General features: G+C 46.6%; 1 protein-coding gene across 1 annotated transcript in view; it reads right to left on the bottom strand.

The window, feature by feature from the left end:
• The window catches only part of LOC139398024 (protein patched homolog 1-like), a 40,086-nt gene that overhangs the window by 17,423 nt on the left and 9,729 nt on the right, over positions 1 to 12,934 (bottom strand). Inside the window, exons 10-14 of the mRNA XM_071144274.1 lie at positions 12,872 to 12,934; positions 7,776 to 7,894; positions 6,022 to 6,652; positions 5,123 to 5,432; positions 2,062 to 2,204 (exon numbers count right to left, since the gene is read on the bottom strand). The exon at positions 12,872 to 12,934 is cut by the window's right edge and continues 63 nt beyond it. Coding sequence (XP_071000375.1) covers positions 2,062 to 2,204; positions 5,123 to 5,432; positions 6,022 to 6,652; positions 7,776 to 7,894; positions 12,872 to 12,934 — 1,266 coding nt within the window. The remainder of the gene's footprint in view (positions 1 to 2,061; positions 2,205 to 5,122; positions 5,433 to 6,021; positions 6,653 to 7,775; positions 7,895 to 12,871) is intronic.

Genomic DNA, 12,934 nt, shown 5'->3' with positions numbered 1-12,934 from the left:
GAAAGTTAATTTTACTGTGATGCTGACGACTGCTGTGCCAATAAATATTGAAATGAAGCAGCCTACTGCTCGGTGCGTCACCTTTGCATTGTGGGAAATGTAGTATTGGTGCGTGTAAAAGATCTGCGGGCTGCCGGCTTGCTGCGGGCCGGTTCTAATAATAAATCAAGATCATCCCAGGGGCCGTAAAAAACCTTCTTGCGGGCCGGATGTGGCCCGCGGGCCTTGACTCTGACATATGTGCTCTAGCTAATTGAGCAACTTAAAAAAAACATTTACATTTTTTTCTTGTCTGAGTAAGGGAAATGATGGAAAGACGTTGAGGATTATAATAAACACCCGTCCAAACGTGCACTTCACATTTCTATATCATAAAAATCATGTAATATACAGTGTCAGTGTTTATGATCACTATGTTTGATGTACAATTACTAGATGACATGGCATTGTACCCTGGGTTGTCCTGGACAGAATGAGCCTGTGTTTGTTGTATTGTGAAGACAATTTGGCGCGGACCACACAACTGAATGAACTCATGACTCCATTCCATGCTCCCCCAAATCTGCTTCTCTGAATTGCCTTGTGAAAGCCTAACACTGTAAGATCGTATTTTATAATTTAGCTAGTCATGTTGGCCATAGAACAAGCTTTCAAATGATTCCCATTTGACCCAGATTGCGATTTATAATGGACCATTTTTGGATTGTGGGGATGCAGGGATGCAGGGCCGTGTTCCAAACCAAACAACTACAAGTGTGCTTGCTCTAGTTCCTCAAGGGCACAGCTAGGAGAGGTCAAAAAAGCCCTTTGTAGTTGAAGACTCTTCTTTGAGTCATAAAAGTGCATGGAAATAACTTAGGAACTGTGCCCACTTTGGAGAGGTGGGTGGTCACTTTGAAACACCAATTAGACCTTCCACTCAAACCCGTGTCATTGTTTTGTCTTATGTTGCACCTACCCCACATTTTCCAAGAATATTCTTATCATGTTACTGAATGTATCCAGATTAATAATATATTTCATTATCAACAAAATGTGGGAAAAAGTACAGTAAATGTAAAATGCACATAAAATCAACAGTTTAATGTTTGGATTCAGTCTTGTGTCAGGTGAACTGTTGTCTTCTCATTTTACGTCTAATAATATCCCCATAATCTCCAAACTGGTCCATTTTAATTGCTACCATAGTTCTGCATGTGCTCATATTTCTTCTATAAGAAACATTTCAATTGAGCCCTATCCATATAGGCCATTTCCATCGAGTATAAAGGGTTATTAATAGCTGGGTCTCACCTGAATGAAGTGAATGGGTTTAGCCTGGTATTATTAAGTGATTCTCACCTGGTTGAAGTGAATGGGTTTAGCCTGGTATTATTAAGTGACCCTCACCTGGTTAAAGTGAATGGGTTTAGCCTGGTATTATTAAGTGACTCTCACCTGGTTGAAGTGAATGGGTTTAGCCTGGTATTATTAAGTGACTCTCACCTGGTTGAAGTGAATGGGTTTAGCCTGGTATTATTAAGTGACTCTCACCTGGTTGAAGTGAATGGGTTTAGCCTGGTATTATTAAGTGACTCTCACCTGGTTGAAGTGAATGGGTTTAGCCTGGTATTATTAAGTGACTCTCACCTGGTTGAAGTGAATGGGTTTAGCCTGGTATTATTAAGTGACTCTCACCTGGTTGAAGTGAATGGGTTTAGCCTGGTATTATTAAGTGACTCTCACCTGGTTGAAGTGAATGGGTTTAGCCTGGTATTATTAAGTGACTCTCACCTGGTTGAAGTGAATGGGTTTAGCCTGGTATTATTAAGTGACTCTCACCTGGTTGAAGTGAATGGGTTTAGCCTGGTATTATTAAGTGACTCTCACCTGGTTGAAGTGAATGGGTTTAGCCTGGTATTATTAAGTGACTCTCACCTGTTTGAAGTGAATAGGTTTAGCCTGGTATTATTAAGTGACTCTCGCCTGGTTGAAGTGAATGGATTTAGCCTGGTATTATTAAGTGACTCTCACCTGTTTGAAGTGAATGGGTTTAGCCTGGTATTATTAAGCGGGTCTCACCTGGTTGAAGTTGATGGGCTTGTCCCTGCGTCCGGTCTGTACCAGTAGTTTGTAGGCCAGGACCCCGTCGTCTGAACCGTTCCTGTAGCTGCTCTGTGTGATCCGACCCGCCTCCCAGTCCTGATCAAACGCTGCCTGCAGACCTGTAGACACACAACCACAACGCAACCATTTCACAACCATAACATAACCATACGCCACAACACACAAAACAACCATAACATAACCAAACATCATAAACCCCCCCCCCCCCCCCCCCCCCCCCCAAAAAAATAACTATAGCAAAACCATACATCACAGCATACTAAACACAACACCACTTCTCTCTACAAAAAAATGTAGTTGAACACAGAAAACACATGACCACATCAAAAGCATGTTCCACATTCCCCACCAAGACCAACAGACCTCTCAACATGTTCCATTCAAACTGAAAAACAGGACAACACTCTATTTATTTTTAAAAGAAGATCAAAACTCTACCACACATCCAAAACGGGCCATGTTTTCCACAACAACCGGTGGGCACGACCGCATTCTTCAAGAGAACTTCTAAAAGCAGACTACGGTCAAAAGGACCGCAAGGCCTTGACCGCACTCTTCAAACAGCGAACAGAGACAGCGAATCACTCTGTCCCCCGGAGCAGAGCACCACAACGGAACATGAGCAGTAGCCAGACCGTTGAAGAAGTCATTAGGAGCATGACCAGTCGGTTTCTAACGGACACAAACCAAAGCAAAGCACAACAACATGTGAAGTCTCTCTTCCGGGATATCGACATACCTTCCTCGGCGGGGCTCTGGCCTGTGGAGATATTGACTACATATAGACATACAAGACAGTAATTGCCTCTTCTGTAGAAGTCACTCCAATTTCGGTCTCACGGCAACCTCTTTTTGTCTCACAATTACACAGCAAGACCTCGAACCGGACACACACAACAACAACAACGCCAGCAGCGGGTCTCTCTCTCTCCCTCTCTCTCTTCTCTTTCTGTCTGGCTGGGGGTTGCTTAGTGTGCTTGTGTCTGCTTGAACTTGACTCACAGCACAAAGTGCTGAACGTGTTAAATTTCTTCCAAACGGCTTGCGATGTGAGACTAGTAATCCAGGGCCTGTTAAGTCAAATGTGTTTCAGTTTTAGTCCCACACACTGAGTGGGATAATGGTTGTCTAATTACACACATTTCTCCCCCGCGTACTTTATGAGACCTCACTTAAACGCCTTAAAAGACGCTGGTACATGGTACATACTGTGCTGGTTAGTGCATTGTACAAGAGCAGGACAAACTCAGTATCCAACTCCGACAAGCTCTCAGGTAGAACAGGCCGAGAATATACCTCTCCACCTCTGTTTCTTAACTTCTTTCCGTCATGCTCTCTATCGCTACCTCTCAATTTTCTGTGTTTCTCTCCTCTTGGCCTCCTGCACTCCCCTCTCCGTTCCCCCTGGCCGGTAGCCTGTTTCTGGGATAGTGTTTTTGGGTCTCCCCTTGCTCGCTGTCTGGGTCCAATTTGTCCAGCCATCTCACTGAGCAATATTAAACACAGCTCTCCGCAACCCACCCACTCTGCAGCTCCCCGCCCAGCCACGCACGCGCGCCACACGCTACACATTCAAGCACACACATACATACGTGTGTAAAGCGCGGACGCAGATGAACACACGCGGAAATGTACAAGCACGTCAACCCGCGGCGCATCACCAGCGGTGTCCAGCTGTTGTTTACAGGCTTAGGTCTACGTGATTCCTGGTGCTGGAAAACAGCCGCAGCTCATGAGGATGCCTGTAGAACATGACAGCTCAAAAGTGCACGGTGCACGCCTGTGTGTTTGTGTGCAGGTACAGTGCATTCGGAAAGTATTCAGACCCCCTTGACTTAGTCCCACATTTTGTGACGTTACAGCCTTGTTCTGAAATGGATTCAATTGTGTCTTTTTTCTCATTATCAATCTACACACAATAACCCCACATCCTGCAAATATACTCCAAATCAAACAACTGAAATATTACATTTACATAAGTATTCAGACCCTTTACTCAGTACTTTGTTGAAGCCCCTTTGGCAGTGATTATAGCCTCGAGTCTTCTTGGGTATGAATCTGCAAGCTTGGCACACCTGTACTTGGGGAGTTTCTCCCATTCTTCTCTGCAGATCCTCTCAAGCTCTGTCAGCTTCGATGGGGAGCGTCACTGCACAGCTATATTCAGTTCTCTCCAGAGATGTTTGATTGGGTTCAAGTCCGGTCTTTGGCGGGGCCACTCAAGGACATTCAGAGACTTGTCCCAAAGCCACTCTTGTGTTGTCTTGGCTGTGTGTTTAGGATCATTGTCCTGTTGGAAGATGAACCTTCACCCCCAGTCGGAGGTCCTGAGCGCTCTGGAGCAGGTTTTCATCAAGGATCCCTCTGTACTTTGCTCCGTTCATCTTTCCCTCAATCCTGACTAGTCTCCCAGTCCCTGCCGCTGAAAAACATCCCCACAGCATGATGCTGCCACCACTATGCTTCTCTGTAGGGATGGTGCCAGGTTTCCTCCAGATGTGACGCTTGGCATTCAGGCCAAAGAGTTCAATCTTGGTTTCATCAGATCAGAGAATCTTGTTTCTCATGGTCTGAGAGTCTTTTATGTGCCTGTTGGCAAACTCTAAGCGGGTTGTCATGTGACTTTTACTGAGGAGTGGTTTCCGTCTGGCCACTCTACCAATTGAATTTCCCAAGTGGACTCCAATCAAGTTGTAGAAACATCTCAAGGACGATCAATGGAAACAGGATGGACCTGAGCTCAATTTCGAGTCTCATAGGAAAGGGTCTGAATACATACGTATGTAAATAAGGTATTTCTGTTTTTTGTTTTACAATACATTTGAAAACATTTCTAAAAACCCGTTTTTTTATAGGGTATTGTGTGCAGATTGTTAAAATACATTTTAAGAGAGAACTTTTTTTGTAAAATCCATTTTATAATAAGGCTGTAACGTAACAAAACGTGGAAAAAGTGAAGGGGTCTGAATACTTTCCTAATGCACCGTACAGTACATTGTTGTTGTATATGCCTCACCTTGCAGCCAGTCCCTGAAGTAGTGGAGCCACATGAGTGGCAGCTGGCCGTTGTCCTCCCTCAGTACGTAGCGGATCGTGTTGAAGCGACAGTGCAGCTGGTAGAGCAGGGGCTGGGCCTGGGAGTACTCCGCCCGCTGGGTCACCACGTACATGTTGTAGAAGGAGAAGAACTTGAACTGGGCCCCGATGAAGTCGTACTCGCTGGTCTCCCTGGGAACGATGTCGGTCAGCTCCAGCCCGTCCCGTACCCGTGTGGTCCCGTACAGACTGACCCCCAGCAGGACCAGGAACAGCAGGATGACTACCACCTGAAGAGAGGGAGGGACGGAGGGAGGGAGGAGGGGGAGAGGGGGAGATAAGTACACAGCACGCCGAACATGGGTGGCCCTTTACAGACTGAAACCCAACGGCCACAGAAACATCGCACGTTCCAAAGTGAACTAGAGTGGAGTGTTGAGATGGGCCCCGGTCAAAATAAGCGCACTATGTAGGGAACATGGTGCCATTTGGGACGCAGTCAAGAGCACGTAAATACCGCTGGCAGGACCTGCTTTACTCTCCCAGTTATTCACCCATCTCAACACTCCAGCCAGCATAATGTAGTGTCTGTCTGACCACAGACTGAGTCAGTCAGGTCAGGAGGTCAGTTTAAGGGCCCACCCAGGAGAGAAGACAGACCACAGACTGAAAGCCAGGTCTACCCCCGCTGTAAGATATTTGACAACTAGAACGTACTCTAACTTACTACTGAAGCTCTGTGGTTAGATAGGTCTGACTCAGCAGGCTCTGCGAGTTAGCCACCGCTGGGGAGGAACACACAAGTGTGCCCGCAGGCGCGCGCGCGTGCGCACACACACACACACACACACACACACACACACACACACACACACTGACCTTGGTGGTGGGCTGCAGTAGGAAAGGGGCGTAGTGTTTCTCTGCGAAGGAGGCCAGGGTCCATCGGGAGCAGGGGGGCTCCAGACAGCGCAGCCCCAGAGAGGCCTCTCCAAACTGGGACAGCAGATCCCTGGTGGAGCTGGCACTCTCCCCCGACACACACACCCCCTCCCCCGCCTGGGGGGAGACAGGGGGAACGCCAGAGGAGGACGGGGGAGGAGGGAACGGGACTGAGCCGGAACCACGCCCACCGTTGTTGTTGTTCAGGTTGCCGTGACTACTGCTACTCCCACTCCGGCTGTGATGGTTGCTATGGTGGTTGTTGTTGCCATGAACACCGTGACTGGCGTTGGGGTTGTTGGCGGGGCCGGTGGCTGCGGGTGTAAACGGTTGTACGGAGATCTGGGACCTGGGTTCGGCCGTAGTGTAGAAGGCCTGAGTCCTGGGGTCGTACTCTGTCCTCAGCTGGACGGTAGACTGCATGGTGATCTGAGTCTGCTGGGAGAAACCATGGCTGCTGTAGGAGGGAGGGGGGGTGCGGAAGGAGGTAGGAGGGGGGCTGTAGTGACTGCCGTCTGCTCCATCCAGGTAAGCCTGGGGCTCGATCTGGATCACCCTGTTAGCACACGGGCTGGAGAGACACAGACAGACAGAGAGTTAGCACACAGGCTGGGGGACAGACAGACAGAGAGTTAGCACACAGGCTGGGGGATAAACAGACAGACAGAGAGTTAGCACACAGGCTGGGGGACAGACAGACAGACAGAGAGTCAGCACACAGGCTGGGGGACAGACAGACAGACAGACAGACAGACAGACAGAGAGTTAGCACACAGGCTGGGGGACAGACAGACAGACAGACAGACAGACAGACAGAGAGTTAGCACACAGGCTGGGGGACAGACAGACAGAGAGTTAGCACACAGGCTGGGGGATAAACAGACAGACAGAGAGTTAGCACACAGGCTGGGGGACAGACAGACAGACAGAGAGTTAGCACACAGGCTGGGGGACAGACAGACAGACAGACAGACAGACAGACAGAGAGTTAGCACACAGGCTGGGGGACAGACAGACAGACAGAGAGTTAGCACACAGGCTGGGGGACAGACAGACAGACAGAGAGTTAGCACACAGGCTGGGGGACAGACAGACAGACAGACAGAGAGTTAGCACACAGGCTGGGGGACAGACAGACAGACAGAGAGTTAGCACACAGGCTGGGGGACAGACAGACAGACAGAGAGTTAGCACACAGGCTGGGGGACAGACAGACAGACAGACAGACAGACAGAGAGTTAGCACACAGGCTGGGGGACAGACAGACAGCTAGCAGTGGCGCTGGAGATGTTTGGTATATGTGCACGTGTGTACTTCTGGGAGTGTATTGACTGTGTGTTATGGAGCTGAACATGCACAGACAGGCAGGTGATGTTTAACAAAGAGAGAGAAGGATAAACAGACAGACAGAGAGTTAGCACACAGGCTGGGGGACAGACAGACAGAGAGTTAGCACACAGGCTGGGGGACAGACAGACAGAGAGTTAGCACACAGGCTGGGGGACAGACAGACAGACAGACAGAGAGCACACTCTAAACAGTAATTAAAGGATCAGTTAGGGAAGTTGAGGTAGAGATACACTCAGCTGTAATCACATGGAAAAATACGACACACCTTTATGAACCCCGGGGTGGGGAGAGATATACAGTGTGTGTGTGTGTGTGTAGAGTATATGTGTGTGTGTGTGTGTTACCTGTAGAAGCAGCAGAAGATGTCAAAGCGCCGGTCCTCTCTGCGATACAGGTCCATACTGAGGATGGCAGGGAAGATGAGCAGTACCATGGCAAAGTTAAACACCACCACCACCGCAGCCTGGCCAGGGAGAACACACACACACACACACACACACACACACACACACACACACACACACACACACAGGGAACAATTGGTTAACTTATCAGGCTGCCATGAGTTGGGAGGGGGTAGTTTATAGAGTTCCTACAGGGGTCTACACGGAATATGCAAACCAGGCCGACGAAGCGTAGCGCAGTGTCGCTTCTCGTCACAAAAAGGGCGGCTCCTTATAGCGTGCTCGAGGCACTACCGTGTCACGTGAAAACTGTAACGCGTCCTATCATATTTTCCGTGACCGTGGGGGCAGTGTTGTGTCGGCAATGAAGCTTGCTTGCTTCCTTGATCTGATCTATGGGCTATAGGTTATCGCATGAAATCAGCCTATTCTGCATTGATAAGCAAATATAATATCAGCAACTGTTCTAACAATAAACCAAACCACATTATAGCCTTATTAGAATCCAAAAGGTTATTTTGTTTGGAAGTGATAACTAGTCATTTCAGGCTACTGGTAAAAACAGCTACAAGATATGTGCTTTTTCTCCACGACTAAAACATTCTTATTTTTAGCTGATATGGGAGTGAATACATTGAAACAGCATATGAAACTGGGATAATATCGTAGGTTGCACAAGCAAGTATACGAATATTTGCCAGGGCATATTATTTCATTATAAATCGGATTATTTCACAAGGAGATGAGGGAAGCCAATCAACTTCAAAATCACTTAAACGCCCAGATCAAATCAAATCAAAATGTATTGGTCACATGCGCTGAATACAACCTTACAGTGAAATGCTTACTTATGAGCCCTTAACCAACAATGCAAAAAGATTTACTAAATAAACTAAAGTAAAAAGTAACACAATAACATAACAACAAAGGGGCTATACACAGGGGGCACCGGTGCCGAGTCAATGTGCGGGGGTACAGGTTAGTCCAGGTAATGTGTACATGTAGGTAGGGGTAAAGTGACTATGCATATATAATAAACATCATGTAGCAGCAGTGTCAAAACAAAAGTAAACAGTAAACAGTACGGAAGGCTGTTTGATGAATTGTTCAGCAGTCTTATGGCTTGGGGGTAGAAGCTAATAAGGAGCCTTTTGGAACAAGACTTGGCGCTCCGGTACCGATTGCCGTGCGGTAGCAGAGAGAAGAATCTATAACTTGGGTGACTGGAGTCTTTGACATTTTTTTTTGTCTTTCCTCTGACACCGCCTATTATAAAGGTCCTGTATTGCAGGAAGCTTGGCCACGGTGATGTACTGGGCCGTATGCAGTACCCTCTGTAGCGCCTTACGGTCAGGTTGCCGAGCAGTTGCCATACCAGGTGGTGATGCAACCGGTCAGGATGCTCTCGATCTGGGGACCCATGCTGTCTTGGTTTAGTTTGCTGTCTTGGTTTAGTTTGACATGAAATAAGCAGCATATTTTGCATTTATAACCAAACATAATCTTAGCGACTGTTCAAACAATAAACCAAACAACATTGTAGCATTATAGAATCACCCCAAAATGTAAGTGATTATTATTCGAAGTTCAAACTGATAGCCATGTGCTTTTTTCTACTTGAAAAAAAATATTTTTACTGATATGGGAGAAAATACACTGAAACAGCATATCAAATTAGGTTAGTCTTGTAGGTTACACTGGCAAGTATAAGACTATTTGGAGATGTGGGAAGCTAAAAGGCTAGCTAGCTTGCAGTGTTTATCCAATTTGCAAGCAAGGGAAGACAACAAGACAAGACACTCTACAACAAATAAGTAGACAACAAGAAAATCCAAGAATCCACCCAAAAAGGTATTTTGTTTAGAAGTAACAACTAGTGATTACAGGCTATTGTGAAATGGTAGAACCTACTGTAGCCAACTAGCTAGTCATGTACTTTTTTCTCCATGACCAAAACATGAAGTTCTATTTTTAGATGATATGGGACTGAATACGCAAGCAGCTTATCAAATCGGGATAATGGGTTAAGTTATACTAGTATAAGAGTATTTGCCGTGCATATTATTTTATTATAAATCTGATTATTTCACATGGCGATGTGGGGAGCTAAAATGGCTAGCTAGCTAGCTTGTTATGTTTTAGGCTAAAACATAGCCTAAAACCAGCTACTAAGGCTGCCAGCTAGCTACTACTAGCGAGGGAAGGTGCCTCTTCCTTGTTTTCACAAAATAAAGACAAAAATACAAGACTTTGCTTTCGGCTCCTTGTGAATGGGAGTGGGACTGGAGAGAATATCATGTTACAAAAGGTGTCACCTACTCCAAAAATACATTTTTACCTGGCTAAAAGAGAAATAATACAATATCTATTGTTTACAGGAAACTAACTCTGCAAATATAGATGAGGACTCCAGTCACCCAAGTTATAGACTGTTTTCTCTGCACTCGCTGTTTGTTTGTTATCTATGCAGAGTCACTTCGTCCCTACCTACATGTACAGATTACCTCAACTAGCCACCTGTACCCCTGCACACCGACTCGGTACCGGTGCCCCCTGTATATAGCCTCGTTATTGTTATTCTTATTGTGTTACTTTTTATTTTAGTCTACTTGGTAAATATTTTCTTAACTCTTCCTGAACTGCACTGTTGGTTGAGGGCTTGTAAGGAAGCATTTCACGGTAAAGTCTACACTTGTTGTACTCGGCGCATGTGACAAATAAAATTTGATTGGATTTGAGTTGAATGAGTAGGTGTGTCCAAACTTTTGACTGGTACTGTATGTAAAAATGTACATGTAAAACGTCTATGTAAAATGTATGTACTGTATACGCAGCAGAAAAGCTGTAAAACACTACAAAACTTCAAAGATATGTGTCCTCTGAAGAGGAGTGGCGGTGGAAGGGTTAATAAAAAAAGAAGGAAAAAAATAAGAAGGGAAAAAAAGAGTGTGAGTGTGTAAGAGGAGAACATGAGAGAAAATAAAATGAGAGAGAGTGTCGTGTGTAGCTCTTAGAGCCGTAAAGAGTAGAGGGTGGGGTTAGGCTGGGGCTCTGCCCAGAGTACAATCTGGATCCTGTGTAGCTGCCAGACCACTGAACACACACACACACACACACACACACACACACACAGACACAAGCACACACACACACACACACACACAGACACACACTAAGTCCTGTGTGTGTGCCAGGCCACCCAAGGAGACAGAGGCCTGCAGGGCTTGAGGTGATGAACAGGCGCAACGGCTCAGAGACAACACACACCCCTACACACACACACGCACGCACCCAAGAACACACTCTCTCACACACGCGCACACACACACACACACACACACACACACACACACACACACGCGGGTTCTCACTACTGCCAGTTTACAGCAACCCATTCCATCCCACTGTAACCACGCCTTAACACCAACCAGACACACACACACACACACCGCTCCCCCTCTCTCATTCCTTACCTTCCTTACCTCACAAGTCTCAATTCCATGCACAGCACAAGAAAGCGAGAAAGGTAGAGAGAGAAAAGGGAGAGAGAGGCATGAGGGTGAGTTAAGATGGAGGAGGGAGAAAGAACGGAACACATAGATTCCTAGTCTGACCACACAAGCACATCACATTTCTGTTGCTCCCGGCTCCGTAAGGATTTTCCTAATGAAATCAACCTCTAAACACACACAAACACGCCAGGTGTGACCAATGGCTGACCCCAGTAAAGGGACTGGAGCTGCAGTGTGGCTTATCTTCCTCTCTTTGTCTAGCTCAGATCCACACTCTTTTGTTTCTTCCAGACTGAAGGAGGGGAGGAAATGGAGAGATGTGATAAAGAGAGAGAGAGAGAAAAGAGAGACGAATCCCTCTGTTCCAGAGAGGAGTAGACTGGAGGAAGTTGTTAATGCTGATAAAGGCAAGAATGTGCTTTCAGACACATGCACGCACTCCCACGCATGCCTGCACACACACACACACACACACACACACACACACACACACACACACACACACACACACACACACACACACACACACACACACACACACACACACACACACACACACACACCTCCATGTATGGTATTTGTCTGTGATGTGTGTCCTGGTTCTATCAGACCTTTGGGCTAAGTAGAGCATGTTTGACAGACCCCTGTACTAAAGCCATCTGTCCACATATACTAATATCAGAGTGGGGGGTAGGTGAGTGTGTGAGTTGTGTACGTCCAGACATATCTGCGGCGTGGTATGTGTAGCGTGCAGCTGGGATTGTTGTCAGGGCAATGGCACAGGAACTCAACCACCTCTTCCTTGGGTCAGAGGTCAAACAGCAGTGTGTGTGTGTGTGTGTGTCAAGGTATTCCGCCACACGCACAGATGAGAGAGAGTGGAAGCAGACAGATAGACAATACATGTAGATGAGGAGAGAGGATGACTGATCTCTCTAACCCCCAGCATTTTCTGACTGTTTCCTCTGTCACCCCCCCTCCCCCCCTCCCCTCTCCTCTATCTCTTTGTGGTGTGATGACATTACTAATTAATGACAGATCTGAGTTAGGACCCCCCCCCCAACACCCCCACCCTACTCCCCTCTAACCTCGCTCTCTACCTACCTCCCACACTGGTATCACAAGCACACACACACACACATGGATTGGGTTACGTGGACCCAATCGGGACAGATATTGGGCCCACCACTAATCAGATCCCATGGGTCGACTACAACACAACCTTACCGTGAAATGCTTACTTACAAGCCCTTAACCAACAATCCATTTCAAAATATTTACTAAATAAACTAAAGTAAAAAATAAATAAAATAAAAAGTAACACAATAAAATAACAATAACAAGGCTATATACAGGGGGTACCGGTACCGAGTGTGTCACAAGGGGGGTCTAGGGATATTCACTCACTCACTCACTTTCAGTTTGATGAATGAAATCAATAAAAAGAGCCTCGAGAAATCTGGGGCTGATGAACGGACACACACACACACACACACACACACACACACGTACACACACACGTACCTGCAGAGAGAAGGCTCGTAGGGCAGGTATTGGGATGAGGGCTGCCATGAAAAAGGCAGTGAC

Source organism: Oncorhynchus clarkii, unplaced genomic scaffold (genome assembly GCF_045791955.1).
Source record: "Oncorhynchus clarkii lewisi isolate Uvic-CL-2024 unplaced genomic scaffold, UVic_Ocla_1.0 unplaced_contig_13557_pilon_pilon, whole genome shotgun sequence".
Taxonomy (NCBI): Eukaryota; Metazoa; Chordata; class Actinopteri; order Salmoniformes; family Salmonidae; genus Oncorhynchus; species Oncorhynchus clarkii.
The sequence above is the reverse complement of the archived record's forward strand: the minus strand, read 5'-3'. Positions and strand labels throughout refer to the sequence as shown.